General features: G+C 37.6%; 9 protein-coding genes and 2 pseudogenes across 15 annotated transcripts; 3 read left to right on the top strand and 8 right to left on the bottom strand.

The window, feature by feature from the left end:
• The first annotated feature begins 1,119 nt into the window (after positions 1 to 1,119).
• On the top strand, positions 1,120 to 2,290 carry LOC148168356 (epithelial serine protease-like). Its single transcript, XM_088045159.1, has 6 exons — positions 1,120 to 1,224; positions 1,273 to 1,463; positions 1,513 to 1,679; positions 1,726 to 1,812; positions 1,866 to 2,002; positions 2,052 to 2,290. Exons 1-6 carry the CDS (start codon positions 1,165 to 1,167, stop codon positions 2,214 to 2,216), a joined length of 807 nt encoding a protein of 268 aa, XP_087901285.1. The 5' UTR covers positions 1,120 to 1,164; the 3' UTR covers positions 2,217 to 2,290.
• A 155-nt stretch (positions 2,291 to 2,445) lies between these two features.
• LOC148168355 (epithelial serine protease-like) lies at positions 2,446 to 3,524 on the bottom strand (annotated as a pseudogene).
• A 17-nt stretch (positions 3,525 to 3,541) lies between these two features.
• LOC148168354 (epithelial serine protease-like) lies at positions 3,542 to 4,696 on the bottom strand (annotated as a pseudogene).
• A 45-nt stretch (positions 4,697 to 4,741) lies between these two features.
• LOC148168353 (brachyurin-like) lies at positions 4,742 to 5,848 on the bottom strand. The gene is made up of 6 exons (XM_088046068.1): positions 5,769 to 5,848; positions 5,572 to 5,722; positions 5,364 to 5,530; positions 5,222 to 5,314; positions 5,038 to 5,177; positions 4,742 to 4,991 (listed from the first exon to the last, which is right to left on the bottom strand). Exons 1-6 carry the CDS (start codon positions 5,827 to 5,829, stop codon positions 4,824 to 4,826), a joined length of 780 nt encoding a protein of 259 aa, XP_087902194.1. The 5' UTR covers positions 5,830 to 5,848; the 3' UTR covers positions 4,742 to 4,823.
• Positions 5,849 to 6,045: 197 nt separating this feature from the next.
• LOC148168352 (epithelial serine protease-like) lies at positions 6,046 to 7,013 on the bottom strand. The gene is made up of 5 exons (XM_088046197.1): positions 6,956 to 7,013; positions 6,750 to 6,900; positions 6,444 to 6,700; positions 6,258 to 6,397; positions 6,046 to 6,210 (listed from the first exon to the last, which is right to left on the bottom strand). The coding sequence occupies exons 1-5, from the start codon at positions 7,011 to 7,013 to the stop codon at positions 6,046 to 6,048; spliced, it is 771 nt and encodes a 256-aa protein (XP_087902323.1).
• A 1,093-nt stretch (positions 7,014 to 8,106) lies between these two features.
• On the top strand, positions 8,107 to 13,320 carry LOC148168351 (high affinity cationic amino acid transporter 1-like). Of its 3 annotated transcripts, none has more exons than XM_088045521.1 (11): positions 8,107 to 8,290; positions 8,416 to 8,694; positions 9,423 to 9,551; positions 9,601 to 9,864; positions 10,074 to 10,348; positions 10,396 to 10,493; positions 10,544 to 10,786; positions 10,857 to 10,928; positions 10,995 to 11,331; positions 11,384 to 11,492; positions 11,565 to 13,320. In XM_088045521.1, the coding sequence occupies exons 2-11, from the start codon at positions 8,466 to 8,468 to the stop codon at positions 13,124 to 13,126; spliced, it is 3,318 nt and encodes a 1,105-aa protein (XP_087901647.1). In that variant the 5' UTR covers positions 8,107 to 8,290; positions 8,416 to 8,465; the 3' UTR covers positions 13,127 to 13,320. The 3 variants fall into 3 exon arrangements, with proteins under 3 accessions (XP_087901647.1, XP_087901646.1, XP_087901648.1); XM_088045520.1 differs by having other exon boundaries at positions 8,413 to 8,694; XM_088045522.1 differs by lacking the exon at positions 10,857 to 10,928 and having other exon boundaries at positions 8,413 to 8,694.
• Positions 13,321 to 13,540: 220 nt separating this feature from the next.
• Positions 13,541 to 17,914, bottom strand: LOC148168350 (uncharacterized). The gene has a single exon (XM_088046196.1). The coding sequence runs from the start codon at positions 17,912 to 17,914 to the stop codon at positions 13,541 to 13,543; it is 4,374 nt and encodes a 1,457-aa protein (XP_087902322.1).
• A 47-nt stretch (positions 17,915 to 17,961) lies between these two features.
• DCTN2-p50 (dynactin subunit 2) lies at positions 17,962 to 20,955 on the top strand. Its single transcript, XM_088045526.1, has 5 exons — positions 17,962 to 18,111; positions 18,159 to 18,631; positions 18,679 to 19,078; positions 20,516 to 20,618; positions 20,669 to 20,955. The coding sequence occupies exons 1-5, from the start codon at positions 18,076 to 18,078 to the stop codon at positions 20,848 to 20,850; spliced, it is 1,194 nt and encodes a 397-aa protein (XP_087901652.1). The 5' UTR covers positions 17,962 to 18,075; the 3' UTR covers positions 20,851 to 20,955.
• LOC148168349 (uncharacterized) lies at positions 19,082 to 20,046 on the bottom strand. The gene is made up of 3 exons (XM_088045528.1): positions 19,890 to 20,046; positions 19,642 to 19,795; positions 19,082 to 19,552 (listed from the first exon to the last, which is right to left on the bottom strand). The coding sequence occupies exons 1-3, from the start codon at positions 20,044 to 20,046 to the stop codon at positions 19,162 to 19,164; spliced, it is 702 nt and encodes a 233-aa protein (XP_087901654.1). The 3' UTR covers positions 19,082 to 19,161.
• On the bottom strand, positions 20,864 to 22,495 carry Ssl1 (general transcription factor IIH subunit 2 Ssl1). Its single transcript, XM_088045527.1, has 6 exons — positions 22,334 to 22,495; positions 22,085 to 22,286; positions 21,734 to 22,036; positions 21,433 to 21,686; positions 21,130 to 21,379; positions 20,864 to 21,081 (listed from the first exon to the last, which is right to left on the bottom strand). Exons 1-6 carry the CDS (start codon positions 22,387 to 22,389, stop codon positions 20,953 to 20,955), a joined length of 1,194 nt encoding a protein of 397 aa, XP_087901653.1. The 5' UTR covers positions 22,390 to 22,495; the 3' UTR covers positions 20,864 to 20,952.
• A 221-nt stretch (positions 22,496 to 22,716) lies between these two features.
• l(3)mbt (lethal (3) malignant brain tumor) lies at positions 22,717 to 27,382 on the bottom strand. Of its 5 annotated transcripts, none has more exons than XM_088045781.1 (8): positions 27,303 to 27,382; positions 27,091 to 27,246; positions 24,964 to 26,258; positions 24,234 to 24,911; positions 23,959 to 24,187; positions 23,596 to 23,907; positions 23,326 to 23,545; positions 22,717 to 23,279 (listed from the first exon to the last, which is right to left on the bottom strand). In XM_088045781.1, exons 3-8 carry the CDS (start codon positions 26,254 to 26,256, stop codon positions 22,796 to 22,798), a joined length of 3,216 nt encoding a protein of 1,071 aa, XP_087901907.1. In that variant the 5' UTR covers positions 26,257 to 26,258; positions 27,091 to 27,246; positions 27,303 to 27,382; the 3' UTR covers positions 22,717 to 22,795. The 5 variants fall into 5 exon arrangements, with proteins under 5 accessions (XP_087901907.1, XP_087901909.1, XP_087901904.1 ...); XM_088045783.1 differs by having other exon boundaries at positions 23,596 to 23,898; XM_088045778.1 differs by having other exon boundaries at positions 23,596 to 24,187.
• Between the last annotated feature and the right edge of the window lie 57 nt (positions 27,383 to 27,439).

Here is a 27,439-nt window from a genome sequence, read left to right as displayed (position 1 = left end):
CGGAGTAAGAACAGTGGATCTCAGCGATAACAGAATATTTTGTCCGAACTCGATTTATAAATAACTACCAAAAGCATGAACCATATTCTACAAAATAATGAAAATGTTAAGCAACACACTAACAGCTCGATTTCTTTTGTGTTGTGTGTGGTTTACTTTCATCAACGTCCAATGGATTGATTCTTTTTTGTGCATGACTCAATTAGCATAGAAATGAATTCAATAAACAACAGATTTGGATATCTAGCGAATGAGAGAAACGTTACGATCGAGTTGGTTGTTTGGGTGCGCTTTTTGTTATAAAAACTAAATTGATAACGATAATACGAACCAATGAATAAATTTATTTTTTGGGTTTAATCGGATTTCTCACATTCTCCATTTTGTTATGAAGAAAGGGATGATCTTTAAATGAAATTTAATCAAATGGGGTGTTGGATTAATAAGAAAGCTAAAATCTTGCTCGATTTCGTTACTGGATAATTAAAACTAGAGATACAATTTTTAACTCTTCTCTAAAATTTTGGTTTTTCTATACAATAAAAATTTGGAAAAATCGTCTTTTTGATGAAGGTGTTTATTTAGTTTTAATCACTGGTGATAACAATTTATCATCCTTGGTGACACAATTAAAGTAGCGGATGCAAAAGGCTTCATTTTCTGTTTATCAATATTTTGTCGTCAATGCGATTGAAATCAAAGAATGTACGACAAATAAATGGTCATGTATAGATTTAATTAAGAACCGGAAATTTCTTCTTGATTATGTTTAAAATTCGCACGTGGTCATATAAGTGGATTCTTATAAATCCATTAAATCAATAGATATATAAATTTTAATGGATTTTTATCTATGTCAATCTAAAATTAAAATTGTGTATTGTCTTCTAAGGATGCAACAACTCCGTTTCCCTCAGATAATCTAATTTTAGCGTCGTTTTATAATAAATGAATGGCACAGTTGTACTTCAGGGTTTCTTTAATCTTTAAAGAGGTTTATTTACAACACATCGATTTTTGATCTTCAAATTACAAAAGCTTTTATCAACACTTGAGAAATTAGGACATTGCAAAGTTTATCATTGGGTTTAGTCAGATCTAAAAAAATAACCATACTCGAGACCTTATAAATAGAAATCAAATTTCTAGAAAATCATTAGCACAATGAAATCTGTCATCGTACTGTGTTTGTATCTGGCTTCGGCCTGGGCTGTGCCCCTCATTGTAAGTGACTTATATAAAGTGAAGTAGCGCGTCTAATTCGTTGTTTAGGACATAGAACCATCAAGGCTGCAAGTGGTTCAAAGTCACCGTGGTCGGATAGTTGGAGGAGAAGTTGCTAAAGAAGGACAATTTAAACATCAAGTTGCTGTGTACTATGATAACGATCAAGGATCGTTTTTCTGTGGAGGAGCTCTGATTTCTTCAAAATGGGTTTTAACCGCTGGACATTGCGTTTACCAGTAAGCTACAATTTCTATCAAGAGGGACACTTTTCAATTTCCATTTTAGTGCGAGGGAATTTACTCTTCACTTGGGTTCAAACAATTTGGTGACCAACGACACTAACAGGGTAGTTCTTGGAGCTGCTCACTCCGTAATTCATCCAGATTTCGATCTTGAAACTCTTCAGAATGACATTGGTCTAGTCAGAATCGATACTCCTTATGACATGAACGGTAAGTTAAGCTTTCAAAAGTGTTGCGTTTCTTAGAGATTTTTTAGACCATATTGCGGTGATCCCGCTGGCTTCTTCCGAGCTTTCAGACAGTGTCGAAGTTACCGTAAGTGGATGGGGAGCTTCTGGAGATTGTAAGCGTTTCTTACCATTAAAAAAATGCAGTTATTAAACTTTAAATTTTAAGGGGATGGTGTTGAACCAGCCTTACATTACGTACAACTGAAGACAATTACTAACGACGCTTGCAATGAAGTGTACGGAGGTGCTATTCATGATGGCATGGTCTGTGCTTCTGGAACTTGGAATGAAGGAGTTTGCAATGTAAAAACATCAATAATAGAAAAAATAGGACGCTTAATTGTGCTTGCAGGGTGACAGTGGCAGTCCTTTGATAGTTAGCGATGAAAATGGTAATGCTATTCATGTTGGACTTGCCAGTTTTGCTAGTGCTACTGGGTGCACCACCGACCATCCTTCTGGATTTACAAGAACAGCGTATTATGCAGATTGGATAAAAGAGCATATTTCAGAATAATTGATTTGTAATGATTGTGATACTTTTTCAAATATAGACAAATAGAGTGTAACAATACATCTTTATCAGTGAAACTTGAGTGTTTTGATAAATGAACACTTCAAAAAGACGATTTTACTGATTGTTTCCAATATTTGTAGAACGACAATTTGTCTAACAATAAGTTTTGTTGAGACATTTTGTATAATTGTATAACCACAGATCAATAATTGAATACGGTGAGTTTTCGTTAGTTATCTCTTGTGATATTTTTAATCCAGCCATTGTAAGCCTCAACTCTCGTGTATCCTGTGGGATCCAAACTTTCACAACCATGAAAGTTTATAAAACTTGCAATAGCTACTTGAATCATGTGATATCCAACAGGTGCAGCCGTCATTAAAGGACTTCCGGTGTCACCCTTAAAACACAAATAATCAAATAAAAAGGATCCAAATTGAATCGTACAAAACAAGGCCCTTCATTATAATTTCCTTCGGCGCAACACATGCTGCCCCACAGTTGCTCACCATAACACTCTTGACATTCGGTTTGCCCCCGGATAGTCATTTTTACCCAGTGCAATTAATTTACTATTTCACCCTCATTTGTAAAGAAATATCGTGTTTTCTATTTATAGCTTATTCCATACAAACCGCTGGTTTGGCCCAGGCAGCAACTTTAGACAACTCTCCCTTGGTAAATGTGACCCATGGAATTGGGCAGTATTGCCACTGGTTGAATATAATCTACAAGATCGTTGATTTTACCACCGTCTCACAATTTTAAAATTACCATTAAAGTCAATGGGTAAACGCAGTTTAATCAAACCCACCTCGTGTCTTAAAGTTTCCGGATCAAAACGCGGCTCGTAAAAAACCGTCGAACTAGTTAAAACCAAACGATTTCCATCATCTCCTGCTAATGTACTCGAACCCAGTTGGATAATAAAATTTGTACCTCTAAAAGTCAATCAGTGCGGTTTTGAATAAAACTGAAATGTTTAGTTAAAATCCATTGTTCACTATAAATTGAACCAGAACAGAAGTATCTGCCATCTTCTGTATGTTTGTATTGCGATCCATGGAAATTGACCGACTCGGGCAAGGTCTCCTCCAACTATTCTGCTTGCTAAACAAAAATTTTCTCGTTTGTACTTAAATCGGGGTAAAAAAATAGTTACTTGGTATATTGTCTGGGATTCTTCGAAGATAGTTCTTGGAGAAAACCGCAGAGAAGCAGGAAAGAAAGAACAAAGTAAACAACTTTATGGTGACGACTTATTTACGAATTGTTTGGTAGTCTTATATAGGTTAAGGGAGCAAACATAAATTAATAATAAATTCCTATTTGATCTTTTAAGAAGCGAAATGATTTATTGTGAATATAGATACCATCAATGTTTAGATTAAAGTACTTATTTCCTTATCTTATCAATTCTTCCAGAAAATCTGGCTTTACTACATATTTTTTTTAGTTCTCAATTATACCATCGACGTTGGTTTAGTTATATTCAAAATTCAGTTTCCATAGACATCAGACATCTTACATACCCAGAAGGATGTAGCTCCTCACAACCGTGGTCACTATAAAATCCAGAAACTATTTGAAATACTCTGCAAGACTGACGGCCACAATAAGAGGGCCTCCAGTATCACCCTAAACTTGATAAATAATACTTTTGTTCAACAAGTATGAAACTTACTAAACAAATTCCTTCATTGTAATTTCCAACCGTGCAGATCATAGTTGTTTTAATTTGATCTCCATAAGTTTTCTCGCATTCTTTATTTGATATTATAGCAACGTCCACGTAATTGAGATTATTAACAATTCCACTGCTCGCTGAAATAAAATGGCCTAAAATTCCGTCGCGAGCTTTTTTGTCAAAAGCTACAATCACTTATTTGGCCCCATCCTGACGTTATACCGACTCCTCCCTCATGTGTTTGGCCAAGTTGAGCCAACTCAATAGGTTTGATGTAATCTGTAAAATTGGCTTAAACTTGTCACCACTCGTCACGTTTCTCACCATTAAATGTGATTGACATGTGAAGATGGATAAGAACAATATCATGTTCAAGTGTGTCAGGGACGAAACTTGGGAACATTATCGCGGTTGAGGATGCAACGATTAGACGGTTTTCTTCAGGAGTCTGGAGGGTGGTTGATCCCAAATGAATTGTATAAAGTCTTCCACTGTTCAAAAAATTCCTTTGAGATTGTAGCTCAATTTTTAAACTCACTTGTATAAACAGTGGGCTGCTGTTAAAACCCATTGGGCGTGGATCAAAGATCCTCCACAAAAGAATTTACCATTGGCAGTGTCAATGTAGACAGCTGCTTGCCAAGGGAATTGGCCAACTCTTGCAGGTTCTCCTCCGACGATACGACCTGTCAAGACACTCAAAAATTGCAGATGAAGCTTTACTTTTTATTACCATTGTTGATTTTACAATGGACGACCACACAGTACAAAAGAAATATAAAAAATTATTCATGTTTTGCGAGGGACTAGGATGGTTCTAAACTGAGACTTTATCGACTAGGGGCAATAAATTTTTATTAGCCGCTTAAAAAATATAATTCTTAACTGCAGTAATCACTTAAGCCGTGCGCTTCTGATTATCAGAAAGTGCTAGTTACATTAGTTATCCAATCATAATAAATATCAACTCTTGCATATCCTGAAGGATCTGTGCTTTCGCATCCGTTTTGGCTCATAAAACTGGCCACTGCAATGAGGAGAGGATGCGCGTTAATTCCGTATTTTATCAAAGGTCCTCCTGTATCCCCCTTAAATAAGAAAACAGAAATCAGAATATTATTCCGTTTAACTCACGATGCAAATTCCCTCGTTGTAATTACCAGCAGCACAAACCATTCCGTCTTTGATCTGACTGCCGTAAACTAACTTACATTCAGTATTTGAAATTATGGTCATTTCCACGTAGTGCAAGTTGTTGTTGATTCCAGTAGCACCTAAAGTCTTATTTTTGTTAAAGTTTAACAGGAGTTGGACATACTGTCGCTTGTTTGTCCATAACCGGTGATGGTTACTACTGTTCCATCAGCGATTTCACTACTCGTGGATGCTAAATCAATCGGTTGAATATAATCTAGAACAAAAATTACATCTTTGTTTCTTTTCTTTTCGCAGTGATTTACCGCTGAATGTAACAGGCAAGTGAAGTTTAATCAGTCCAACATCATTTTCCAAAGTGTTTTGGTTGTACTGAGGATGAGCAACGTACGTTGAAGTCGCCAAGATTTGCCGATTCTCATCAGGAGACAATAAAGTGTTTGATCCCAAGTGAATTGTAAATGCTCTAACTCTATTCACATCGTTAATCTGACTGTAAAACATAGAACTTACCCGTAGACACAATGAGCAGCTGTTAGTATCCACTGATTGGTAATGAGAGCTCCTCCGCAGAAATATTTACCAACTACGTTGTCTAAATAGATAACTGCTTGCCATGGAAACTGAGCAACTCTAGCATCTGATCCACCGACTATGCGAGTTTCTAGAAACGAACTTGTGAAGACACTTTTAAGATCACGTTTCTATACTTGTTGCCACGGAATAAGTTAAACACGTTGAGATCAATAAAAGCAAGAAGAGCTTCATCATGATTTTGCTTCTGATGTTGCTGTCGTTATAAAACGGTATGTGGAGCAATCGAAGATCTATTGTTTATTGTTTTGTGATGAGGAGCTGATATGAGAATTTATGGCTGGGGATTAAGTGTCATTGAATTTGTTCTTAAAATGGTGGATGCGCTAAAAAATTAAAACTCGACATGAAGTAACAGTTTTATTAATTATTTAAGAGTATTAGGTAAAAACATTATGCGCTTATTATTTTGTATATCCAGTCGTGATACACATCCGTTCTTGTATATCCAGTTGGTTCAGCGGTTTCGCAACCGTTTTGGCTCATGAAACTCGCAACTCCGACATGAAGAGGCTCTCCTTTAATTCCAGGTTTGATGATAGGACTTCCAGTGTCACCCTTTTAGTGAAAATTTAAGTATCTTACTTACATGATATTGTACGTACCAAACAAATTCCCTCGTTAAAGTTGCCCACAGCACAGACCATCCCATTTTTAATTTGAGTCCCATAAGTAATCTGACACTCAGTGTTTGATATTATAACCAAACCCACGTAATTTAGCTCGTTAGAAAGACCAGCAGCATCTACAGCATCTAGTCTTAATATAGTGTTAAAACGTGAGATTTTTACCATCGCTTGTTTGCCCCCAACCGGACGCTGTCACTTGAACACCTTCAAAAATTTGGCCCATGTTTGCAATACTGATTCCTTGAATGTAGTCATTGAATTCGATGGGCATGTGAAATTGAATGAGACCAACATCGTGTTCTAAAGTGTTTGGATTATATTCCGGGTGTACTATATAAATTGATGTAGATACTGTTAGTTTGTTTTCATCGTTGGATTGGAGGTCATTGGTTCCTAAAGTTACAGTAATCTTTTCGGCTCTGTAAAGTTTCCTTGTGGAATTTAACTACGGAATTATTGATAACTTACCCGTAGACACATTGAGCAGCTGTTACCACCCATTGTTGGTTGACAAGAGCTCCTCCGCAGAAGTATACGCCAGTCTCAGTCTGGACGTAAATTGCTGCTTGCCAAGGGAATTGTCCTGCTTGAGCGGGGATTCCACCAATTATACGAGAGGCTTAATTCATCAAATTAAAAGTACTTAATAAAACTTTTATAATTGGTAATCTTACCTCGATGAAGGTGGCCAAACTCGATGCATGTTAGTAGTAAAAGTAATATTAGCTTCATTTTTCTAGATCATTTAGCTGAATTATGAGACTGATAGGAATGGAAACCTGTTTTTATTTAATGTATCTATCCAAATCCTTTAATCTCGTTATTTATAAATAGTAGTAAAATTGTAGCAAAAATTGCAAAGTAATGGTTAAAATCAATCTTATTGAGATTAAAGGATTTGGATTGAAACATTAAAGAAATGTCTCAATTTAAATGAGATAAAAATGGTGGATGCGCCGGGTCAAAGTGTTAAGTTTTTTGGAAAAGATTTAGTTTCGGTTGCTTTAATGAGCATGTGTAGGGAACATCTCGGAAAAAAATATTTATTAAAAAAAATAAATTTCAAGTTTTGCGACGCTTTGTATCATCCTTCATAAAAATGATCAAACTTTCGTCGTTTATTTGCGTATTTTCGGTTCTTTTCCAGCCGTAACAGAATCATGTATTTTGGGTTGTCATCATTTCACGAGTTAGGGAGCTGATAAAGACGTATGATAAGTAATTTGAAATGTAATAAGATTAGTCACTCTTAGGATTAGTTTTTATCACAATTACATTGATACAAATAAATTATTGGGACAAATTTTCCGATATAACAAATGCCGGAAAAAAACACATAGCTTTATTTTTGTTTATGTTATCATGCAACGACCAAAAGGCCGCTTAAACTGTTCAATATACCTAATACCTACCAATTATGAGATTTGATTTAGCTTCGTCTCGTATTTAATCTAGCCCGTTAGGTCGTTGATAATACTTTCCTTATTTACGTTACGTAATATATAACTTTAATACTAAAAATTAAGACTGCACGTGCGTCTGAATAATAAATCTCAGAACGTAATCTAAAGAATTTTCCCATTTTGATAAACAATGACAATATTAATAATTGTTTTTCAGGAAGCAATTACAAAATATTTCTCAATTATTAAAACTTAATATGTACTTATAAACCACGATTACTGCTCAAATTGACCAATAATTTAGTAGAAAAAGTTTGTATAAACTGCATTTTTATTTCAATAATTAAAATCACCTGTTTCCGAATTTCAAACCTCCCGCCACGTCCGGTTTACAACCAAAATAAAGGGGCGGACCCACTGTCAAAACAGTTCATAATCATGAGTTAAATTTGACAGATGTCACGGATTTTTTTATCTCTTATCAGTTATAATAATTACATTATTTTAGCTTAGTGAACACTCGCATTTATCGCAATTCTAATTTCTGCGTCTTCGGATGTCCGAACGCCCAAGAAGTGTTTGAATCTTGACGTCAACAATCAACAGGTGAGTTTAAGGTTACAAACAATTTAAAGATTCAGATCCTCAACAATAAAGTTTTGTTCAAATATGGTTATCGTCGTTATCAAAAATGCAGCTTATCATGACAATGTCATTGTTTTTTGTAGTAGCCGTTAGATGAAGTGAACGGAATGTTGATTTAATTCAAAAATTTGAGAGGATGAATACTGTGTGGAAAGTGTTGACGAGAAAAAAAGTCCTTGATCCGGTGTCTACTGAACAATCGGAGTTAGGACGAGTGTTGAATACTCTTGATTTAACAGCTCTAGGTGTTGGAAGTACTTTGGGTGTTGGAGTTTATGTGCTGGCTGGACATGTTGCAAAGGATACAGCAGGACCTTCAGTTATCCTTTCTTTTCTTATAGCTACAGTTGCTTCAGTTTTTGCTGGTAAGTTATTTAAGGAATTTAGGTATTTAGGAAGTACAAGGATAACCTTTGACACAGTCGGCTGTATTATCTAAGTATTACGCGAGTCTGATAGTAGTGACACAGAGACATACTTTTGCAAAAATTGTTAATTACGCTATTCAATAATAATAACAGATAAGGTCATCAGCTGGTGGTTGCTAATAACAGTAAAGTTCCATTTATATTGGATTAGGAGAGGTGTCCTAAATTCCGTGAATCGTCTTATCTGCTCACAGGTCTTGTTCTTTAACTTTTGGTGTTCTGATTAGATTTTTTTAATGACACATTAAACACAAATTTTGATTAATGAGTAACATCACTTTATGAGTTCATAATCAATAAAGATCACTTATCTGGTGATAATAATATTTAAAAATAATGTGTCCATTGTTAATTTGTTGTTACATGTTCAGACGTTTTTGTTCAAACAGTCAATAAATCATCAAAATCTTTTTGGATATCCAACAGTGCAAATGGTTATAACGTAATAGTTTTCGAAAAAAACCTCATAACAGATAAAAATGAACCAATTATTAAGTTGTAGGCACTTTCTCCCATTACATAAGAATCTCCCTTTGTGTGTTTTTTAAAAATGAAATGAAAAACAGCACTAATTACAACATGCGGCCAGTAGACATTCAGTAGTCTGATCAGACGGTCGTAGTGCAACGTTTATTATAATCAAACTCTATTTCACTTGTTTCCAGGGCTGTGTTACGCTGAATTCGGAGCCCGAGCACCAAGAGCCGGATCTGCTTACATTTACAGTTACGTGTGTGTGGGGGAATTTATCGCATTTGTAATAGGATGGAACCTAATTCTAGAATATGTTATCGGTATACTTTGTATAATTTTCTACAATTACTGCAATTTATTCAATTTTAGGTTCAGCGAGCGTGGCAAGAGGCTTAAGTCTTTATTTGGACACCCTCGTCAATAACACCCTTAAAGACACATTTATTGATATAGCTCCTCTAGGAGATGTGTCTTTTATTTCCAAATATTTTGACTTTTTTGCATTTGGAGTTTCTATGCTTTTGGCCGTCGCTTTGGCGTTTGGGTTAAAAGAGAGCACTTTGGTCAACAATATCTTCACTTTCGTGAACTTAATTGTGGTGGGTTTTGTCATCATCGCTGGAAGCATCCATGGTAAGTAAGATATCTGTTGATTATTGTGTACCTATTTTTAGAAAAAAGTTTGAAATCACGACATTTTATCTACTAATTTGATGACGTTATTTCTTTTATTGTTATCTACAAGTGGCACGATTTAATAAACGAAAAATGTTGACTTCATTTCGTGGCCACATAAAAATGGAGTGCTTTTAAAGTTGTAATATAATTTTATCTACAATTAGCCGATTCTGGAAACTGGAAAATCCCTGGCAATGCAACCAATTCCACGATAGGCGAAGGAGGATTTTTTCCTTTTGGTGTAGAAGGAATGATAAAAGGTGCTGCAACGTGTTTTTACGGGTTTGTTGGATTCGATTGTATAGCAACGACTGGAGAAGAAGTTAAAAACCCAAAAAGAGCGATTCCAGTGGCCATTGTGGCTTCATTGTTCGTAATTTTCCTTGCCTATTTTGGGACATCTACTGTTGTTACTTTAATGTTGCCGTATTATGAACAGGTACGGAATTCCAAAGAAAGAACACAAAAACATTATTTTTGTCTTAGGACCCCAATGCACCTCTACCACACGCTTTCGCTAGCGTTGGCATGGAATGGGCAAAGTGGGTAGTGGCCATTGGTGGAATTTTCGGTCTATGCGCCAGGTTAGTCCCACTTTCTCTTCCTTCTATTTGTAATATTTCCATCGTTTTAGTCTTTTTGGCGCAATGTTCCCGCTACCTAGAATAATCTACGCCATGGCTTCAGACAACATCATCTTCCGTTTCCTAGGCCGAGTCAGTACAAGATTTAAAACTCCGGTCGTGGGTACACTTCTCGCTGGACTTTTAACCGGACTGATGGCTGCTCTTTTTGAGTTGAAGCAGTTGGTTAACATGATGTCTATCGGAACTTTACTAGCATACACAATCGTGGCAGCAAGTGTCCTTCTGTTACGGTAAGAATTCATAACGAAATCATCTTCAAGCTTTATGTTGTTTGTCCTGATAAATGTTGTCCATTGTCAGCTATCAAGCGAGTACTGGTGTCATTTACACGCCTCTATTAGGGTCCATTTCGGACTCGGAGGACAATGAGACGTAAGTAAGTCTTACGAAATACCAGACTGCCGAAACGTGTCATGATTCTTTCATTTCTTGTTACAGATATTCAGAGAATAGAGGGTTGGATATAGGAGAATCAAACGAAGAAGTGGAACTAATCGACGATGACAATGGTTCATCCAGTGTTTTAAAGCAGATTTTTAATTGCGGGGGTCACCAGACTCCGTCCGAAATCACAGAAAAGATAGTTAAAGTTGAAGTTTGTTTATACTGCGTACTGTGTGTTGGCATCGGGCTTTGCGCCATGCGTTTGAAGACCCAGATTAGGGATGGTGAAATCTGGGCTATTGTGATAACAGCGGTGATTGTTGCCTTGGCGGTTCTAGTACTTATGTCGATGGTGACTCAACCCAAATCCAGAAAAGAACTGTCTTTCAAGGTAAGTAACTGCGCATCACGTAGTAGTAATTGTAGTATAACGTTTAAACTAGGTTCCTCTGGTCCCTCTCATTCCTGCGTTGAGCATCCTGATAAACATCTACCTAATGCTGATGCTAGACCCCAACACCTGGATCCGTTTCGGCGTCTGGATGGCAGTAGGTCAGTAAACAATTAATAAATTTTTTCTTTTTCTTTAAATGCACGCTGTAAATAATATGCATGGGTATTCAGGCCTTCCTACTTACTATTTTTCTGTAAAAACCCATACCGATGTACGAAACGAGAGCATAAGCAGTCGCTCATCCATTGCAAAGAAAGGAAAGCTCAACGGTTTCGCCAATATCGCCTTCGACGCCGAGGAGGTCAAATCCGAACCGAAAAAAAGACCTGCGCCGCAACCTCCTACGTCCCCGACTGCAGTAATTGCAGATCTTGATGAGATTTTGGAGACTGCCGAGGCAAACCTGAACGATAGAAAATTCTCAGCTGATTCCTCCAATTCTAACATTTTACTTAAAGAAAACATTCAAGCTGATGTGCATTGTTCTGATGTACAACCAAAAGATGTTCCTTTGTCTACGTGTGATAGTGTAACGTCTTCCAATCCCGATCCCGTTTCTAGTAACGTTGCTGACTCTCCTACTGTTGCGCCTGGTGAAGAAAAAATCGTTGCGGTTGAGGTGCAAGAGCCCATTCCAACAATTCTAATAACCGAAGAAAAACAGCTAAGCGCCGAGGAAATTCCCGAAGAAATACAAACAGTCGAGAATGAGGAGAAACATTTGAGCGCTGAAGAAAAACAACCAGTCGAGAATGAAGAAAAACAGGTAAGGGATGAAGACAGTCCAAAAGAAACGCAAATAACTGAGAGTCAAGAGAGTGAAAAAAATCGTAATGGGACACCAATTCCGGAAGGAAAAACAGAAACGGATGGTGTGGCGCCGCAGCTTGCAGCTATACCAACGCCGCCCCCATTTTTAATAAAAATGGAAGATACATCGAACGAACACATTCCAAGGCCTATTTTCACTGCGTCTGACTTCATGAAATTGAAACTAAAACCGTTGGAAATTAAAAAACCGGTAACCCCACCAGTGGATTATTCTCGCCAAAATTCGGTGATGTCTCCAACAGATTCTAATATTAAATTCGGAACTCCTCAGTACAAGGAGTTCAGAGAAATATTAGGTCATCAACTTCAAGAAGGATATGCTCCATTACCACCTCTCGATTTGAAGAAGAAGCCTGTCGCTCAAAGTACCGGTGCTCTTGTAAATGAGAATGTTATCACAGACCATATAGACAGAGAGCTTGTTAAGGAAAAATTTACCCAGTTCCTAGAAAGAACAAACAGTTTGCCTTCAGAAGCAATCATTAACAAAACTAACAAGATTAAAGAAAATCCCCTGATTAAAATAGATTCAAATGAAGAAAAGAAAATGCCAAATGGAAATTCAGCGGATGACCAAGAACAACATAGGCAGAATATTTTTAAGAGAAAAGATGACAAAAATAGCGGGATGGAAAAGCCGCAAAATATCCCAGAGGCAGATTATAAAGAACAACATCGAGAAAATATGCAACATATTTTTAGAAGCGTTAGACTACGCAAAGAAGACAGTTTGAAAGAGAAAGGAGGACCAATCAAAAACAGGACTATTTCCAATGGTTCTATTGTAAACAAAAATAGTGAAAATAACGATCACTTACAACACCGAAGAAACATGGATGATGTTTTTAAAAGTATTAAATCGAGAAAAGTTGATAGTTTTATACAGAGTGAATCTCAATAAAGCAATACAAGAAGACATTGCAATGATATTTGGGAAGGATTTTTTGATATTTATTTGATGGAGATTATAAAGCTTTTGTCCATTTCCTTTGTTGTCGCTTTCCTGTTCTAATTGTCACCCAGCTTTTTAACTTTGCATGATTTTTACTAACAATTAAGAAAACATTGATATTAAGTTCAGGAACTATTATAAAGTTCTTTACAGGTTTTACAATTTATGGACTTTATGGTCTTCCAAATAGTGTAAGAACGTACAGAAATTATGAACGATTAGAATGATTGTCTTAATGTTTTCCTTTAATCTTATATTCCGATTATATATTTTATATTGTGTTAATCAAAGTATTTAATAAATTATGTTGTAACTTTGGCTAACTGTGTTAAGAATTCAATACGAAGAACGCACCTGACCTGTTTATTTTCCAGATTTTTTCACATTGCAATAATAGTCGGAATGAAAGTACCCGGGGAATTTTTTGTTTCTGATCAAATACTTGTATTTCTCGCAACTGCTCCTCCAAATAGCAATAATATCTTGTACTGTCGGTTTGTCAAAATCTACACTTCTGCTTAGACTGTTATGGTCAATAGAATCGTCACGTTCCAACATCGAAGAATGATAAGAAGATCTAATCTCTTGTTTAGAGAACAAATTTTCCGTGTAAAAAGTAACCAGCGCTTGAATTCCTTTCAGTAACTGTTGAGAGCCTTTCTGGACTTGACTTTCCAAATACGTCTCCAACTTTGAAATCACTTCTGAGTGCTCTGCGAAATTCTGGAATTCAACCAAAATCCGATACGTAACGTAGAACACTTTTACATTCATATTTGGGTATTTATATTTCGATAAACAAATGTCGTGTTTATCTTGTGTCCTCGTGAACCTACCATTGAAGTTTTGGAAGATATCCGTGAAGAATTCCAAAGTTTGTTTTTTAATTAACTTGTTCATGTAATTTGAATATTTGACGTTTTTACTGATCTGGGACTCGTGTATTTTTTGGTCAATGCGACTGTCTTTCCACAGCATAGTCCCAGGGGGTCCCCGTTCATTGAGAATGAAGAACTTTTGTTTCTCATTTGACCAAAAGTGATCGCAGTCACTTTTATTAATTGGTCCCTTAATGAAGTTGGAACTGATCTCGCATTGTCCAAGACAGTCACAAGAGAGGTATTTATTGTAGCTATCATAACACTCCAATAATTTTGTCGTGCTGTTTAAATAAATTGCAGTAAGAGATTCGGCTGAACACGAGTCACAAGCTTTCGTAAAAGTGATAATATCAGAAGAGACTTCCAGATTTATATTTTTTTTATCCGTGGAAACGGAAAGAGAGTTTTGGTGATTATTGATAACGCTGTCTTTGAGGATCAACTGAGTTTCGCCTTCTTTCAGTTGATCATAATGAACAGTGACGTAGTCAGGGTGCTCATACGTATAATCTATGACCACAGACACCCAACCTTCGCTTTTATGTTTGCTGGTCACGAAGATCAACTCTTTCTCAACTTTGGGCCAAGAAGTGATTTTCGTCCCGTCTGGAAATCGAAACACGTTTTGCCCCATTCTGTATTTAATACATTTCATGCCATCTTCTCGTTCAAAGAAAACCTCTTCAGCGTGATAATCGTGTTCGTTTAACACATAATACTCTTGTTTTTCTGTTAGTTCATTCCCAGAAAAATCGATCCGCTTTCCGTTGAACTGCAGAAGAGATCTGTTAATGTAAGGAGCATCTTGAAACTGGGAAAAGTTGTAATACGTTCTTGTTTCAACATTCGAAGAGTCCTTCCGTCTGCTGAGTTCATACGCGTTTTGATCCCCATTTTTGAAAACACGTGTGGTGTTTTTCGCGCATTTTTCACTGTACGAAGCTGGTTCGTTCGTCAGGGTGATTACATCACCGTTGGAACAATAAGCTATGGTAGTGCCATTTTCAAGTTTCACCACGATCCATCCGTTTGCGTAAAAAATGCGGTACTGCTCTTTATGTGAGCTGTATTTATGCTCCTGCTTCACTTCAACTACAGTTTTGTTTCGTGGTAATGTTGTTATTAACAGTCCGTGTGGTAGAATGATCTTAAAGTCGTACTTCATTGGTACCATCTCTAGACTTTTTGGAATGTTAAGAACGCTGTAGCCCCCAATTTTGCGTCTTCTGGGCTTCGGTTTGAAAAGAATTCGTTTTAAAGTGTGAACTAGTGGGAGGTGCACCGGTGAAGTCATCCGTTTCAACCGGCGAACTGACGGCTTCGTTGATATCTTGTAGATGGGATCTTGGATGGACACCGCCGCTTTGAAGAGTTCCAAAATCTTGTCGAGGTTCTTATCATCCATTTTAACTTTCTTGTCTTCAATAGTGGGCTTGTTAGAGAAACTCGGGATAGTTGTAGAAATTTTGCTTTTTCGTAACACTTCAACCCAGTAGTCGTTGTAGTTTGGTATTATTGCATCTTCTTCCTCTTCTTCTACTGTACAAAAAGATTCTGGAAGGGAAGGAACCCGTGTACAAAGTTCCACTTCTTTTTCAAACTCGGCGAAACTGACTATGGTTCCATCTTGTAAAATAAAATGGAACGCCGATGGTCGTTGTTTATGGAATACTAAAGCATTCCCATCAGATTCTACATTAATGGTACACTTTGGTTCTTCAACTATGAATCTTGTGGTGTCGATCGTAATTTTAACATCGTCTTCACTTCGGAATATGGTAGTGTGCCCGGTTAATTGGCACTGTTTCGGACCTAAATCAAACCCAAGCAGAGGACCATTATTGTTGCAATGTTCAACAAGACGGTCACTTTTGGGGTATGTTTGAAGTTCCGCCATGATTTCATCGAGGATCTTTTTGTTGTCATTGCTAGTGCTAGTTTCGGGCTCTAAGAGGTGTTGATAGTCTTGATATACTTCTGATACGTGAAGATCAACCAAACCTGGACATTCCTCTTCACTCTTCAAGTCATATTCTGGAAGTTTGTATTTCTGTAACCATTCTTTATCGTCGTTGCTTGCAAACCGACAAAAATCTCTTAAACAAACTGGAGTCCTTAAACTTTGGTCCCAGATCTTTGTGTGTACCCCGAATTCATTGCAATCATCGTGGAACCATAGAAGGATAGCTTTAGTATCATCACAAAAACAGCGGTCCCAACAGGAATAATCTTTCATTGCTTTAAAGACAAGTTGACAAAGAACCGACGTTAACAAATCTTCCTTCATGTGGTAAGCTTGAACCAGATCCTTAGGAGCACGATTAAAAGTGACGGAACCCTTAGGAATAGCTTTTAGAAAAGCTTGGTTCTGATTGTACGTCACCAAGTTCTCGGTAAAATCATATTCTTCTGGTTCTTTTGGTACGAACTTTGGTCTTTCCATTTGATAGAACATCGCTAGGTGTTGACAATCAACGAGATCAGTTGAATCTTTGCAGTAGCACTTATCTTCAGTGGAAACTGCGCGGTTTTCAAAGCGTCGTGTTACAGGAGGTGGAAATGGACTTAACGGTTGCAGCAACTTCATGTATTCAAGAGTTTGTTCGTAACATCGCCTACCGATTTCACCATAAGTTTTCATTGCTATTTTCAAGAAGTCTTCTTCGTGTACTTGGTAAGAATTTACTTGTTTTTCAATAGATTCTTCACTTTCTGAGGAACTCAAATCGGACAAAGTGTAAACAGAACCAGCAGCCCTCCACGTAACTTCATTGACTAAAGCACGGACAATGAGAGGGACATTTACCAGTTCGCAGTGGAAACAATTAAGAATTCTGCTGTATTTTTCTAGGTACTTGGAGGATAGTTTTTGGGGAGCTCCACCAAGATCAAGCAATTGAATACTTTTGATGTAGCTCAAATGTTGGCGTTTGATGTAATTAATTCTTTTGATCAGGTATAACAGTTCCTCAAGAGTTTGTTTGAGATCACCATCACCGTTGTTTCGGTATTTCATCCAAACTGTGTTCTCCAAGTAGCTCGTTTCTCTGGGAGTATCAAACATTTCTTGTAACTTTACGATCGAATCACATCCTTTGTCGGAGGAATTCAAAGAAACATCAATAATCGCGGATACCTGCACGTTAATTTTAATAAGGTCCTGGAGGACTAGAGGATCTGGAAACCCACTCAGAACTATATAAATCAAGTGGTTATCAACGTTGTAGTCAAAAATTGTTTCGTTTTCCTCAACTTTAATCTCAGTGTAGTCGTCAACAATGATCTGTTCAGAAGGTTCTTTTTTCGTGTTGCGAGAACTCGACTTTTTTGTTTTTTTATCACTGTTTCCTTTCCTTTTACCACCTTTGCCTTTCGCTTTACCTTTTTTTCCTTTTTTCCCTTCACAGTTCTTTAGTAGTTCATTCAGCTCTCCCTCGATTTGTTTTCTGCGTTGCATGTTAACTACCTCACGAGTGTATCCTTCGTACAACGTTTCAATGATTTTTAATTTCGTCATCAGTGCAAAAAAATAGGGCGAAATTTCCGGCCTTGCTAACTCATTGAATATCATTTGTGGTGCGGGCACTCTGAGAAACTTTGGTAAATTAACATCGGTGCCCTTTGAAGAAAGTCTTTCGATCAAGTTGCAAACATCGAGATATGTAATGAAATAAACTTCAGAGATGGGTTCATACTTTTTTCCTGTTTCAACAATCTCGTTGACGAATTTCACGTCGTTTGTTGTGAAAGCTTGCAGGAATTCTATCTCAAACAATTTCTTGTAGCAAAACTTGGAGAGAGACAACTTTGATAACTCTTCTATGGGTGAAAGCGACAGTTTCTTGATTTTCGACATTACAGTGTCGTTTTAAATTTTGCGGGTTTAGACGTTTAGTGACTTTTCAGGCTGACTTTTCGTTTGACACTGACAGCTGTCACTCTGACACCCAGTGAGTCACCAAGGTTAGTTTTGAAAATAACATCAATAATTTAAATAGAAATATTAAAATACACGCAATGGCCGATCCAAAGTACGCCGATTTACCAGGAATTGTAAGCACAACCTGTCAATAAACTCAATTTGTGACATTCCTTTTAAGGCACTGGATGAACCTGACGTGTATGAAACTAATGACTTGCCGGAATCGGAACAAACCACCGATTTTTTCGAAGAAGAAAACAATACGGTGGAGAAGATCCACGTTTCGGCAAACGAAGCGTTTAATAAGTTTAAAGGGAAGTTTTTGAGGGCTAATAATGTTGATTTTTCTGAACGCATCAGTAAGAGTATCAGAACTGGTTACGACGCTCAGTCTGGGGACTGGGAATTGGGTGGTGCGGGTGAGAAAGAAACGCCCTTACAGAAGTATAGAAGGCTTCAATGTGAAACGCAAGAGTTGCTAGAAGAGGTCAATAAAATTCAGAGTGAAAAGAAAGGTGAAGAGAGTAACTGCCAAGTTTTGAGCAGCCAAGTTGAACAAGCTCTCAAAAAGTTGGCTGATTTGAAATTAGAAGAAGCTCTAGGAAATGAAGTTGTGTCCAGCATTTCTGATCCACAGGGCACTAAAATAAAGTACAGTCATCATTTTCTAGTAACTGAAACTAATTAGTTTATTTCAGAAAACTACTGACCCAGTTAGAGCAGTTTAAAGCAAATGCAAGGGAGAAAACTGAATCTCAGGCTGAAAGTGATGATGGTTCCAGTGTTGTTTATCAACTGAGTTACAGACCAGAGCAGGCCAGACTAGCCCAAACTTCCAGAGTTGCAGAGTTAGAAAGTAGATTGCACCGTTTAGAAACAGTTCTAGGGAACTCTAATGATAAATTGGCAAGACTCACGTCGGTAACAAATAAAGGAACTCTGTTAGAGACTGCACAGTATCTCAGTGCAACTGCCAGTCTTTTAGATTCATCACAGTTGGATCACATTGAGGGACGTTTGGCTTGTTTGCAACAAAAACTTGATGCCATTGCTGAAAAGAAGAAGCAGCTGGCACAAGATGAAGAGAAGGATAAAATGGTATGTTACAAAAATATGATTTTATTTACATGGTAGGAATTGGAATGGACAATTTTTTTAAGTATCACAAACAAAAAAACGAGTTATTTATCGTCGTCGTACAAGTACTTCTCCAGTAGTCCTAACACCTCTTTTTTAAACTTGATTTTCTTCCTTGGAGGCATGCTTTGACATTCATATATCACAGATTTCATGAAATAGTGATCAGATTTATTCATTATTTCGCTGTCGTTGTGAACTGAAACAGCATCGCCTGGAGATGTAGTAGATAACAACGCTTCTTTATCCAAGAAGGACTCCTGATATGTTATATCTGAAGCATTAGACTGCGTCTCTGTTTTTACATTTAGGGTATCATGAAGATCCTGCATTTCGCTGCTTTGAGTGTCATCATTTACAGTCATCTGAAGCGTTTGAAGTTGGGATTGAAGAGCAGATTTGTTGTTTTTCATAAAGACGATTGACGATGTCATCCTAAGAAAAGATTTAAGTTACTTTTTCTTTTTTTTTGAGAGATAAAAGTAGCGTTTAAGATGTTGACTTTTTTTTTGGAATTAACTCACCTCCGCTTCCGTATATGTGGAGCTAGCCACAGCATTTGATCAAACAATTTAAATTTGCTTCTAACCAAAGAACTGTTGCCAGAGCTCGTATATTCCCTATAAACTCGGACAAATCTATCTCTTAAATTTTCCCATCGTCGTCTAACGCTCTCAGCTGCAAAGTATTTTATTTTCAGTTAAACGAAAAAAAATCAACGCGTTATCATTCCCGTTTACGTTTATTTTGCTATGTTAGAATGAAACCATACCATCCAAATTTAGCGCGCTAGCGATGGCGTCCCAAGTTTCTTGTTTCCGTTGATAATCCTTGTAATGATCGTGACGTTTATCGTAAATTCCAGGATGTCTCGCAATCAAAGAAACCAAGTATTCATCACCATCTACTTTGGCGGTAGAATGGTTCATCGTTATAACTTTCGGTAATGATATTAACGTAAAACGCCAGAACGCGATGTTTTATCGTCAACGCGGCGTCGGTAACTGTAATTTTGAACTTGTATGACCTTTGCGTTTCCGTTCCCGTTATAGGAGGGGAAGGGAACGCCAAATGGTACGTTACGCGATCGATGCTCGTCATGCAAGGTCACAAGAATGGAAAGTTTCGTTTTGCGGCTTTGGGGCCAGTTTTTCTGTTTTTAACGCTGTTATCGGTACACAGGAATTTTGCCAACGTGATATCGATGCATTCCTCTCCCGGCATATGTTCAGCTTTGCGCAATTGGACGACGCAAATTAAGAATTTCGTTATTTTATGTTGTCAATAATCGAATAAACAAAGTTATCAAATCGTATTTTTTTATCGGAATCGAATGATAAGCGTGTGGGATGGCGCTTTCGTCATGGAGGGAAATTTGAATTGCACTTTTTTTTCTAGATTTTGGAACTCTATGAACTGGTGAAAAACAGTGAAAAAATAAACACATTGTTGCCCAAGACAATCGAGCGTCTAAAAGCCTTGGAAGCTTTACATAATAAAGGTAAGCCTTGATGTGGATTGTTATAATGATCTTGTTTTTATTGCTTGTAGCGACCGACTTTGCAAAAACCTTGACCCTTGTGGAAACAATGCAGTCCGAAATGGCCGGAAACGTGCAAAATAACAAAACGTTATTACAAGGAATCCAGGAGAGTTTCGCCACAAATCTTAACGAAATTACTTCTACTGTCGTGAATCTTGATAACAGAATCAAGGCTCTTAAGAAGAAATAAGTATAACACAATAAAAAAAAAAACGTATTTTAATTATTTTCTTTCATAATTATGTAACATTAATGTAATATTTTCCATTTATTAATTAAACTAATGTCACTATTACGTTGAATGCGCTATCTGGAACGTTGATAAATTCGTGGCACAGCCTGGACAAGTGTGTAAAATGTCGTGGACAAAGATATCACAGTTGATACAAAATATTTTTTGGCAGTTTGGGCACTGGTACACCTAAAACGATCGAATTACCACAAGTACTACTCTACATGGGAAAGTTACTTGTTTTTCAGTATCTCCAAAACTCTTCTGACATGCAAAACAAATTGGAGTCTGATTTTCAAACGGAAGTTCGTCGTAGTTTGCCGCTGGGAATAAATGGTGATATGATCGTGCTAAATGTGGAGCCGAGACTAGAGTTAAACCACAGGCTCTGCATTCTACTGGTAGTTCACAGTACTTGCTATAGCACTGGGGGCAGTAATAGCCCCCCGTGTTGAGTTTGCTACCTTCATCTGCGCTATCAACATGACTGGAAAAAAAAATCAATTTCTATTTCTAAGTCAACAAAATGATTACTCTCACCACATGCACATAGTAAGGGGCTCTTCAGTACCCTCAGCAGACATCTGATGAGGGAACCCCATTTTAATTAAATTCGATTCTAAAGTAAGGGCAGCAGGTGGTGGGTCCACTTGTTGATACAACAAGTCTTTAAAGTGGCAATCGTCCAATATTACGTTGTAATAACCACCAGTTTCATCGGCTAACCGGCGACAGACGTGAACTTCCGCAGCTAGTCCTATAACTGAGCAGCGCACGCCTTCTGATTTTAAAACCTAATCAAGAAAAGTTACAGCAGTGTCTTCTGTTGGTAGCAACTTACAGAAATGGTTGAATTGATATCTCCAGGATCACAGGTGGTTAAGCTTCCCATTATAACTAAAATTTCCCTACTGGCATGTGATGGTAGTAGCTTAAGAGCTTTTAGGGCCATTTCCAAACTGTTTTGTAGAGAGGGTTCTCCAATCAGAGACGTGTGTTTTAAGCCGCTGACAACTTTGATATGTTTTCTTGGATTTCCAGCTAAATCGCTTATTTTTTCCGCGCGTTTGTTGTGCATTATTATTATACCAATTTGGCTAATTGGGTTTTGGTCAAAAAACTCCTCAATAAAGTTTTCCAAGATCTAGAGAGTAACTGGTCAATGATACACTTCTACTAATATTATACCCACTTTTAGAGTACACAAGTGGCGTGTGGGTTTCAGATCTTGACTGGACATAGAGTCTGAGCAGTCCAAGACCACAAACAAGTGTCTCATCATTCCAAGCTTAGAATTTCCTTGTTTTTGGGCTTGGCGCTTTCTTTTAGCTCTTTGAATAATGTCAGCCACGGAGGCTTCGAGAAACCCGTCGTCATCCTCCTTGATTGCTTCCCTACAAGAAAAATTCTTAGGTTAATTAATGAGGGGAATTTACGCTACCATGTCTTTTCATAGCCAGTTTCCCATCTGTATTCTTTTGGATCTTCTTCTTCCATGATTGTGCTAAATTAATGCGTTATGTGTGAGGAAAATCCAGCAAAAACAATAATAAACACTCAAATGCCGGTCACACACCACATAGATGTCGCTTCTGTTGCAGGTCAAACTAGGGGAAAATCTAAAGTCACTAAATTTTTTGGGTAACTGCGGTAACTGCTATCAGAGATTGATAAGTTGATAATCTGGCTAACTCCGACTTTAGAGTTCGGAAATGTTATAAAATTAGACTTAAGGAAGCCTTATTTAGTCGTAGCCGGTTTGGTAAACTGTTTAATAATAAATAAAATACAAAATAACTCCGTTTGGGCACCATGAAAAAACAATTTACAACGTACGGAATATATTTTAAGTTATTTACAATGTAAAACGATATAACGATTTCTGATAAAAAGACATAAACGGTTATGAAAACAAATGACTCACTTTCCGCCTCAACAAAAGAATCACATTGTACAATTTTATAGCAGGTCCAACTTTAACATTTAGGATGTCAATTAAATCCCTTTGATTGAGCGATAGGAAAGCTTCTCCATCAATTTCCATGTCTTGAAAAAGTTCAGCTCTAGTGTAGAAGCCAGGAATAGAAGACACAAACTCAAACACTCGGTCTACACTCCACTGATGAAACGAGTTGTCGACGTTTTCTAGGTAGTCTTCTAAAAACCGACTGTGTCTTGTCCATGACTCTTTAGTGGCAGGTTCTAGCTTGGATTCTTCGATGAACGATTCGAGTTTGATAATTTTTAACCTCGGTTCGTCTTCATCAATGGTTTGTTTTAATCTTTTCCTGTATTTTCGTTTAGGTTTCTTTGTTGGTTCCTCGTCTGTTTCTTTAGGGATGGGTTCTACTCGAGGAAACTTGGGAGGGCGGCCTAATTTCGGTTTTCTGAAAAACGACATTCGTTTTTTAGACAATTTTAGTGACAACTCACATTTTTTCTTTCGGTTCTCTTGATACTGGGACAACAGCCTCGATCAGTCGGTCGGGCGATAATAACCTGTCTGGCAGGATCCTATCCAAGTCAATGTTATCTTCAGCGTAAGGACAGTATTTTTGCTCAGAATGAGTGGCAAATTTGGGGCCTTGAATGTGTCCCATTCCTCTACAGCCAACAGTTGGGCATTCAAGGAAGTCGTACACGTCATCAGGAGCTGCAATCAATCACAAGTTACAACCGAAAATTTTTAAAATGAAGACTTACTCAATGGTGTTTCTATAGGGTGTCCAGTTTTATGACACCACCCAACTGGATGTATATCAACACTGTTGTCGTCCACCCAGTAACTATACCGATCGGGCCAACCATCAAAGTGTATCCTGACTTTATGGTTTCTGACCTCATCAACCGTAGCTACTCTTATCAATTGTGGGACTCGTTTATCGACGCATTCTAGGCGCATTCCTCGCTTGAAACCACAGATTGGGCGTTGTTTGAAAGCGCGTACTGGAGCTGCCACGGATTTCGTTTCTTTCAGGTACTTCTCCCAAGAAAAATTCTCAGGGTCTGGATAATCTACAGAATAACGCAACGGATTCAGTGGTTTTGAAAGAGAAGTTCTTTTACCGTTTGGAGGTGTCAAATTGTGACCATATTGATCGCACCAACCCACTGGATGGATGTAGGGTGATGTTGGGTCGGCCCAATAATCATAAATATCGTCCCAACTATCAAAATGAACTAATATTCTGTTGTCCATCATGTCTCGGACGCTAGCTACGCAAACTAATGAGGAATTCTTCCTGTCCACAGCTTCCAACTTCATACCAACTCGGAATCCGTTGGGACAAATAGCCTGAAATGAGATTTAAGTATTTGGTAATTGGGTTTGAGCGACTTACACTTCCGGCTCTGTTGACAAACAGATGTTTCGGCGCTGCTGTAGACTTGGTGTGTTTTAAATAAAACACCCAATTGAAATTCTCACAATTATACCCTGGCGGTGCTTGTAAAACATGTCCATGTTTCTCACACCATCCTGGTGGAAAAATATCCATACTATCTGCATTCACCCAGAAGTCATAACTATCGGGATATCCATCAAAATGCAATCTCAGACGGTATCCACACACTTCAGCAACACTTAAAACACAAAAATACGACGGATGTTGAGGATCAATCCCTTCAAGCTTCATTCCAGGTCTAAACCCATTGCGATTGTAAGGAAACGGATCCTTAAAGAGTTTTACAGGAGCGGCTTTCGCTTTGATATGATCTAGATATTTCGTCCATGAAAAACCTTTTTTGGAGCACGTCCATGGATAGGCGTATTTGTCTTGAGAGTTTTCATTTGAGGTGTCGTCGTCGCTTGGACTGACCGGATCGGATTCTACTTTTCTAAGGGGAAAACCGCCTTTCTTCTTTTTCTTTTTGTTCTTGTGGTCCTTTTCTTTCTGGAGTTTGGTGTTTCCATTTTCTTGGCAATCAAGACTGCAATATTTTGATGTTATGAATTCGGAGGGCAAGCCGTAGCAGCCGCATTCCACGCAACGTAGATCTTCTTGGAACTCGCTTTTTGGCTGAGAAAAAAAAACACAGTTAAAAGTAAACTTTTGAAATGTGCGGTTTTACCTTATTGGCCTTGCTGAGTTTCTTCTCTACAATTTTATCGTACTCTTCCCTTGTTACGTACTCGATCAAGTTGAATTCATTGACGATGAATTTAAGGTCGCTTCCTGGTAAGCTCCCGACGCCCTCCTCCCACTTCAAGATTTTTTGTAAATCAAAATCATCGTTCATGTTTATGTCGGTTTTCTTCTCTTTGATGACTTCAATCTCCATAAAGTCGTCTTTTTTAATGTCCTCCATCTGTTCAGAATTATCCAATTTGGTCAGAGTAACATCAGAATCAATTTTATATTTTTCCTTGGACTCTACAACTTCCATATCGTCGTAGTCTTTCCGGTATGAAAAATTCGATTTCCGTCTGCGTTCTGTTTTTTGTGACTTTACAGGATCAGGATCTAGAAGTGGGTTAGTATTAGTATTGCGAGGCTTATCACCTTGATAACTCTTTTTAAGGATCGAGACGCCATGTTTAGAGAATTTGGGCAGGACCTCTTTACGTTTCTCCACTAGAGGCTCAAAATTAAACCCAAAACTGTCGTTTTTGGAGTTTGAGTCTTCCATGATTGATAATTCGTATTCTTTCTCACTCTTAGTTGGACTGTCCAAGTTTATAACTTCATCACAGTGAAGATCGCGAGATAATTCTTCGTTTTCTTCTATTTTCGGTGCGATTTCTTGGTCTTTTTGCACCTTACCATCTGCTATTTTTAAGTTGAAAAGTTTATTATTTTGTTCATTGTTTCCTTGTGGTATTGTTAGAGGCATGAAGGCTATTTTTTGTTGTAAACTGTTTGTGGTGACAGTCACTGGTAACCTGTTCTTTATTACTTTCGGCATGGGGGCTATCATGAGCTTTTGCCCTTCACTCTTCGTCTCTGTAAGTTTCGCCAAGGGCTTAATCATCGTCAGATAAGTCCCTGCTATTTTTGAGCCTGACGATAACGTCACTGTTTGCATACTGTTAGGTTTGTGAATCACCAGCTGCTGAGCTTTTGCTACATTTTTGACCGGTGTTAGAATAACTCCCTGGCCAGACCTACTTGGGGGATTTTTATTAACTATGTTGGGTGGAAGTGTCGCGAATTGGAGTTGTGGTACTGTATTGACCATGTTGGTTTTTGCAATTGACAATGGTAACTTAGATTGTGTCTGAATATAAACCAATGGAACCACCTGAGTTTTCATGGGGTTGGTTGATATTGATGTCGGTGCAGGGAAGCTTTCGGATGTGTTTGTGTTGAGTTCTGGGACAGACTGGCCCATGTCCCCTGATTCAGTAACCCCAGATGACGACATCTCTGCAAATTATAACCCTCTTTGGGTACATTTCATTTACACAAACAAAAAAAGTAACATCCATGGAAATCTCAGTGTGGTACAATGACGTTGCTCCCATGAATGTTACGTGCTTTTTTTTAAGTTGAGAAATGGTCCGTTACGGACCTGTTTCCACTAACCTTCAATATAAACAAAAGATCTTAAATACTAAACCTCACCTATTATGTAATTAGTACGTCCCTGTACAATAAATAATAAAATTATTTACATCCATGCGAGGTCGGTTACGATTTTTAAAGTAAAAAAACACATTCACAAGTTTCACGATTTTCAGTTTGTACATTACGTGCTGGATATAAAAACACTTTGGAAAAGTCTAGAAAATGTACAATCAATCGCCAAACAGGTGTTCAATACAGTCTTGTTATAAAATAATTCGTGAAAAGTTTATTTTATGTTATTCACTATAAACCTGAGACAATTGTGACGCATGCGCACATGGGCACGGGGTAAAGGGGGACATTTTGAACGCTTTTCCCGCCCCTGAATTAACAAAATTTTACAAAAAGAAACCAAAAAAACAATCAAAATCGTGCTTAAAAATACAACCAAGTTCACATTGCACGGGCACGTTTCAAATAACGCTTGACAAAAAACGATTTGCTACAGTATACAAACAAACTGTTCCCTATGAAATCGTTTTATTTGCAACAAAAACACTTGAATCAATGATTTGTGGGGGCCCACACTTTGTCTGAGCCTCAACAACATCAAATTTCACGCTTTTCTGGCTCAACAGTCAAAGGAGTTCATTCATTTTTCATTTCATGTAAATTATGTTAATAAACTCACCTCGGTATTCTTAACAATTCAGGACTTGAAGGGACTTCCACAAATACAGTAAAGGGAGACTCAGAGACTCTTGGATATAAACTTGGATCTAAATAAATGTGCACTGATAAGAGGCAATACTGTAAGTGGTTGATTACATATTTCCACACAAAAAATCTGAAAAAATTGAGGATTCTAGCTGTACTGTTTAAAATGTAATGGAATTTACTTACTGGACTCGCTAAATTATTTTACAAAGTAATATTACAAAATAAAAATTATTGAAGATAACAGCGCATGCGCCGACGATGGATGAATGAGTCGTACAACGTTGCCATATTAACTTTTGACAGTTTGGAACCAAATTTCA

This window comes from Gnatocerus cornutus, chromosome 9, assembly GCF_029298725.1.
Source record: "Gnatocerus cornutus isolate USDA-ARS CGAHR chromosome 9, icGnaCorn1.1, whole genome shotgun sequence".
Taxonomy (NCBI): domain Eukaryota; kingdom Metazoa; phylum Arthropoda; class Insecta; order Coleoptera; family Tenebrionidae; genus Gnatocerus; species Gnatocerus cornutus.
Note: the sequence above shows the minus strand (reverse complement) of the source record. Positions and strands in the feature narration are given on the sequence as shown.

Coding starts and splice junctions, on each gene's coding strand:
- LOC148168349 (XM_088045528.1), bottom strand. CDS start 20,046: ATGAACCATTCTACCGCCAAAGTAGATGGTGATGAATACTTGGTTTCT. Junction 19,796..19,889: donor TAGCGCGCTAAATTTGGATG/GTATGGTTTCAT, acceptor AATACTTTGCAG/CTGAGAGCGTTAGACGACGA. Junction 19,553..19,641: donor CCACATATACGGAAGCGGAG/GTGAGTTAATTC, acceptor ATCTTTTCTTAG/GATGACATCGTCAATCGTCT.
- LOC148168350 (XM_088046196.1), bottom strand. CDS start 17,914: ATGTCGAAAATCAAGAAACTGTCGCTTTCACCCATAGAAGAGTTATCA.
- DCTN2-p50 (XM_088045526.1), top strand. CDS start 18,076: ATGGCCGATCCAAAGTACGCCGATTTACCAGGAATT. Junction 19,079..20,515: donor ATGAAGAGAAGGATAAAATG/GTATGTTACAAA, acceptor TTTTTTTTCTAG/ATTTTGGAACTCTATGAACT. Junction 20,619..20,668: donor GGAAGCTTTACATAATAAAG/GTAAGCCTTGAT, acceptor TATTGCTTGTAG/CGACCGACTTTGCAAAAACC.
- LOC148168356 (XM_088045159.1), top strand. CDS start 1,165: ATGAAATCTGTCATCGTACTGTGTTTGTATCTGGCTTCGGCCTGGGCT. Junction 1,225..1,272: donor CCTGGGCTGTGCCCCTCATT/GTAAGTGACTTA, acceptor TTCGTTGTTTAG/GACATAGAACCATCAAGGCT. Junction 1,464..1,512: donor GCTGGACATTGCGTTTACCA/GTAAGCTACAAT, acceptor TTTCCATTTTAG/TGCGAGGGAATTTACTCTTC.
- LOC148168351 (XM_088045521.1), top strand. CDS start 8,466: ATGAATACTGTGTGGAAAGTGTTGACGAGAAAAAAAGTCCTTGATCCG. Junction 10,929..10,994: donor GACTCGGAGGACAATGAGAC/GTAAGTAAGTCT, acceptor TTCTTGTTACAG/ATATTCAGAGAATAGAGGGT. Junction 11,332..11,383: donor GAAAAGAACTGTCTTTCAAG/GTAAGTAACTGC, acceptor CGTTTAAACTAG/GTTCCTCTGGTCCCTCTCAT.
- LOC148168353 (XM_088046068.1), bottom strand. CDS start 5,829: ATGATGAAGCTCTTCTTGCTTTTATTGATCTCAACGTGTTTAACTTAT. Junction 5,723..5,768: donor AACTTATTCCGTGGCAACAA/GTATAGAAACGT, acceptor GTTCGTTTCTAG/AAACTCGCATAGTCGGTGGA. Junction 5,531..5,571: donor GCTGCTCATTGTGTCTACGG/GTAAGTTCTATG, acceptor CGATGTGAATAG/AGTTAGAGCATTTACAATTC.
- LOC148168352 (XM_088046197.1), bottom strand. CDS start 7,013: ATGAAGCTAATATTACTTTTACTACTAACATGCATCGAGTTTGGCCAC. Junction 6,901..6,955: donor GTTTGGCCACCTTCATCGAG/GTAAGATTACCA, acceptor TGATGAATTAAG/CCTCTCGTATAATTGGTGGA. Junction 6,701..6,749: donor GCTGCTCAATGTGTCTACGG/GTAAGTTATCAA, acceptor GAAACTTTACAG/AGCCGAAAAGATTACTGTAA.
- Ssl1 (XM_088045527.1), bottom strand. CDS start 22,389: ATGGAAGAAGAAGATCCAAAAGAATACAGATGGGAAACTGGCTATGAA. Junction 22,287..22,333: donor ACTGGCTATGAAAAGACATG/GTAGCGTAAATT, acceptor TTTTTCTTGTAG/GGAAGCAATCAAGGAGGATG. Junction 22,037..22,084: donor GCCACTTGTGTACTCTAAAA/GTGGGTATAATA, acceptor GTTACTCTCTAG/ATCTTGGAAAACTTTATTGA.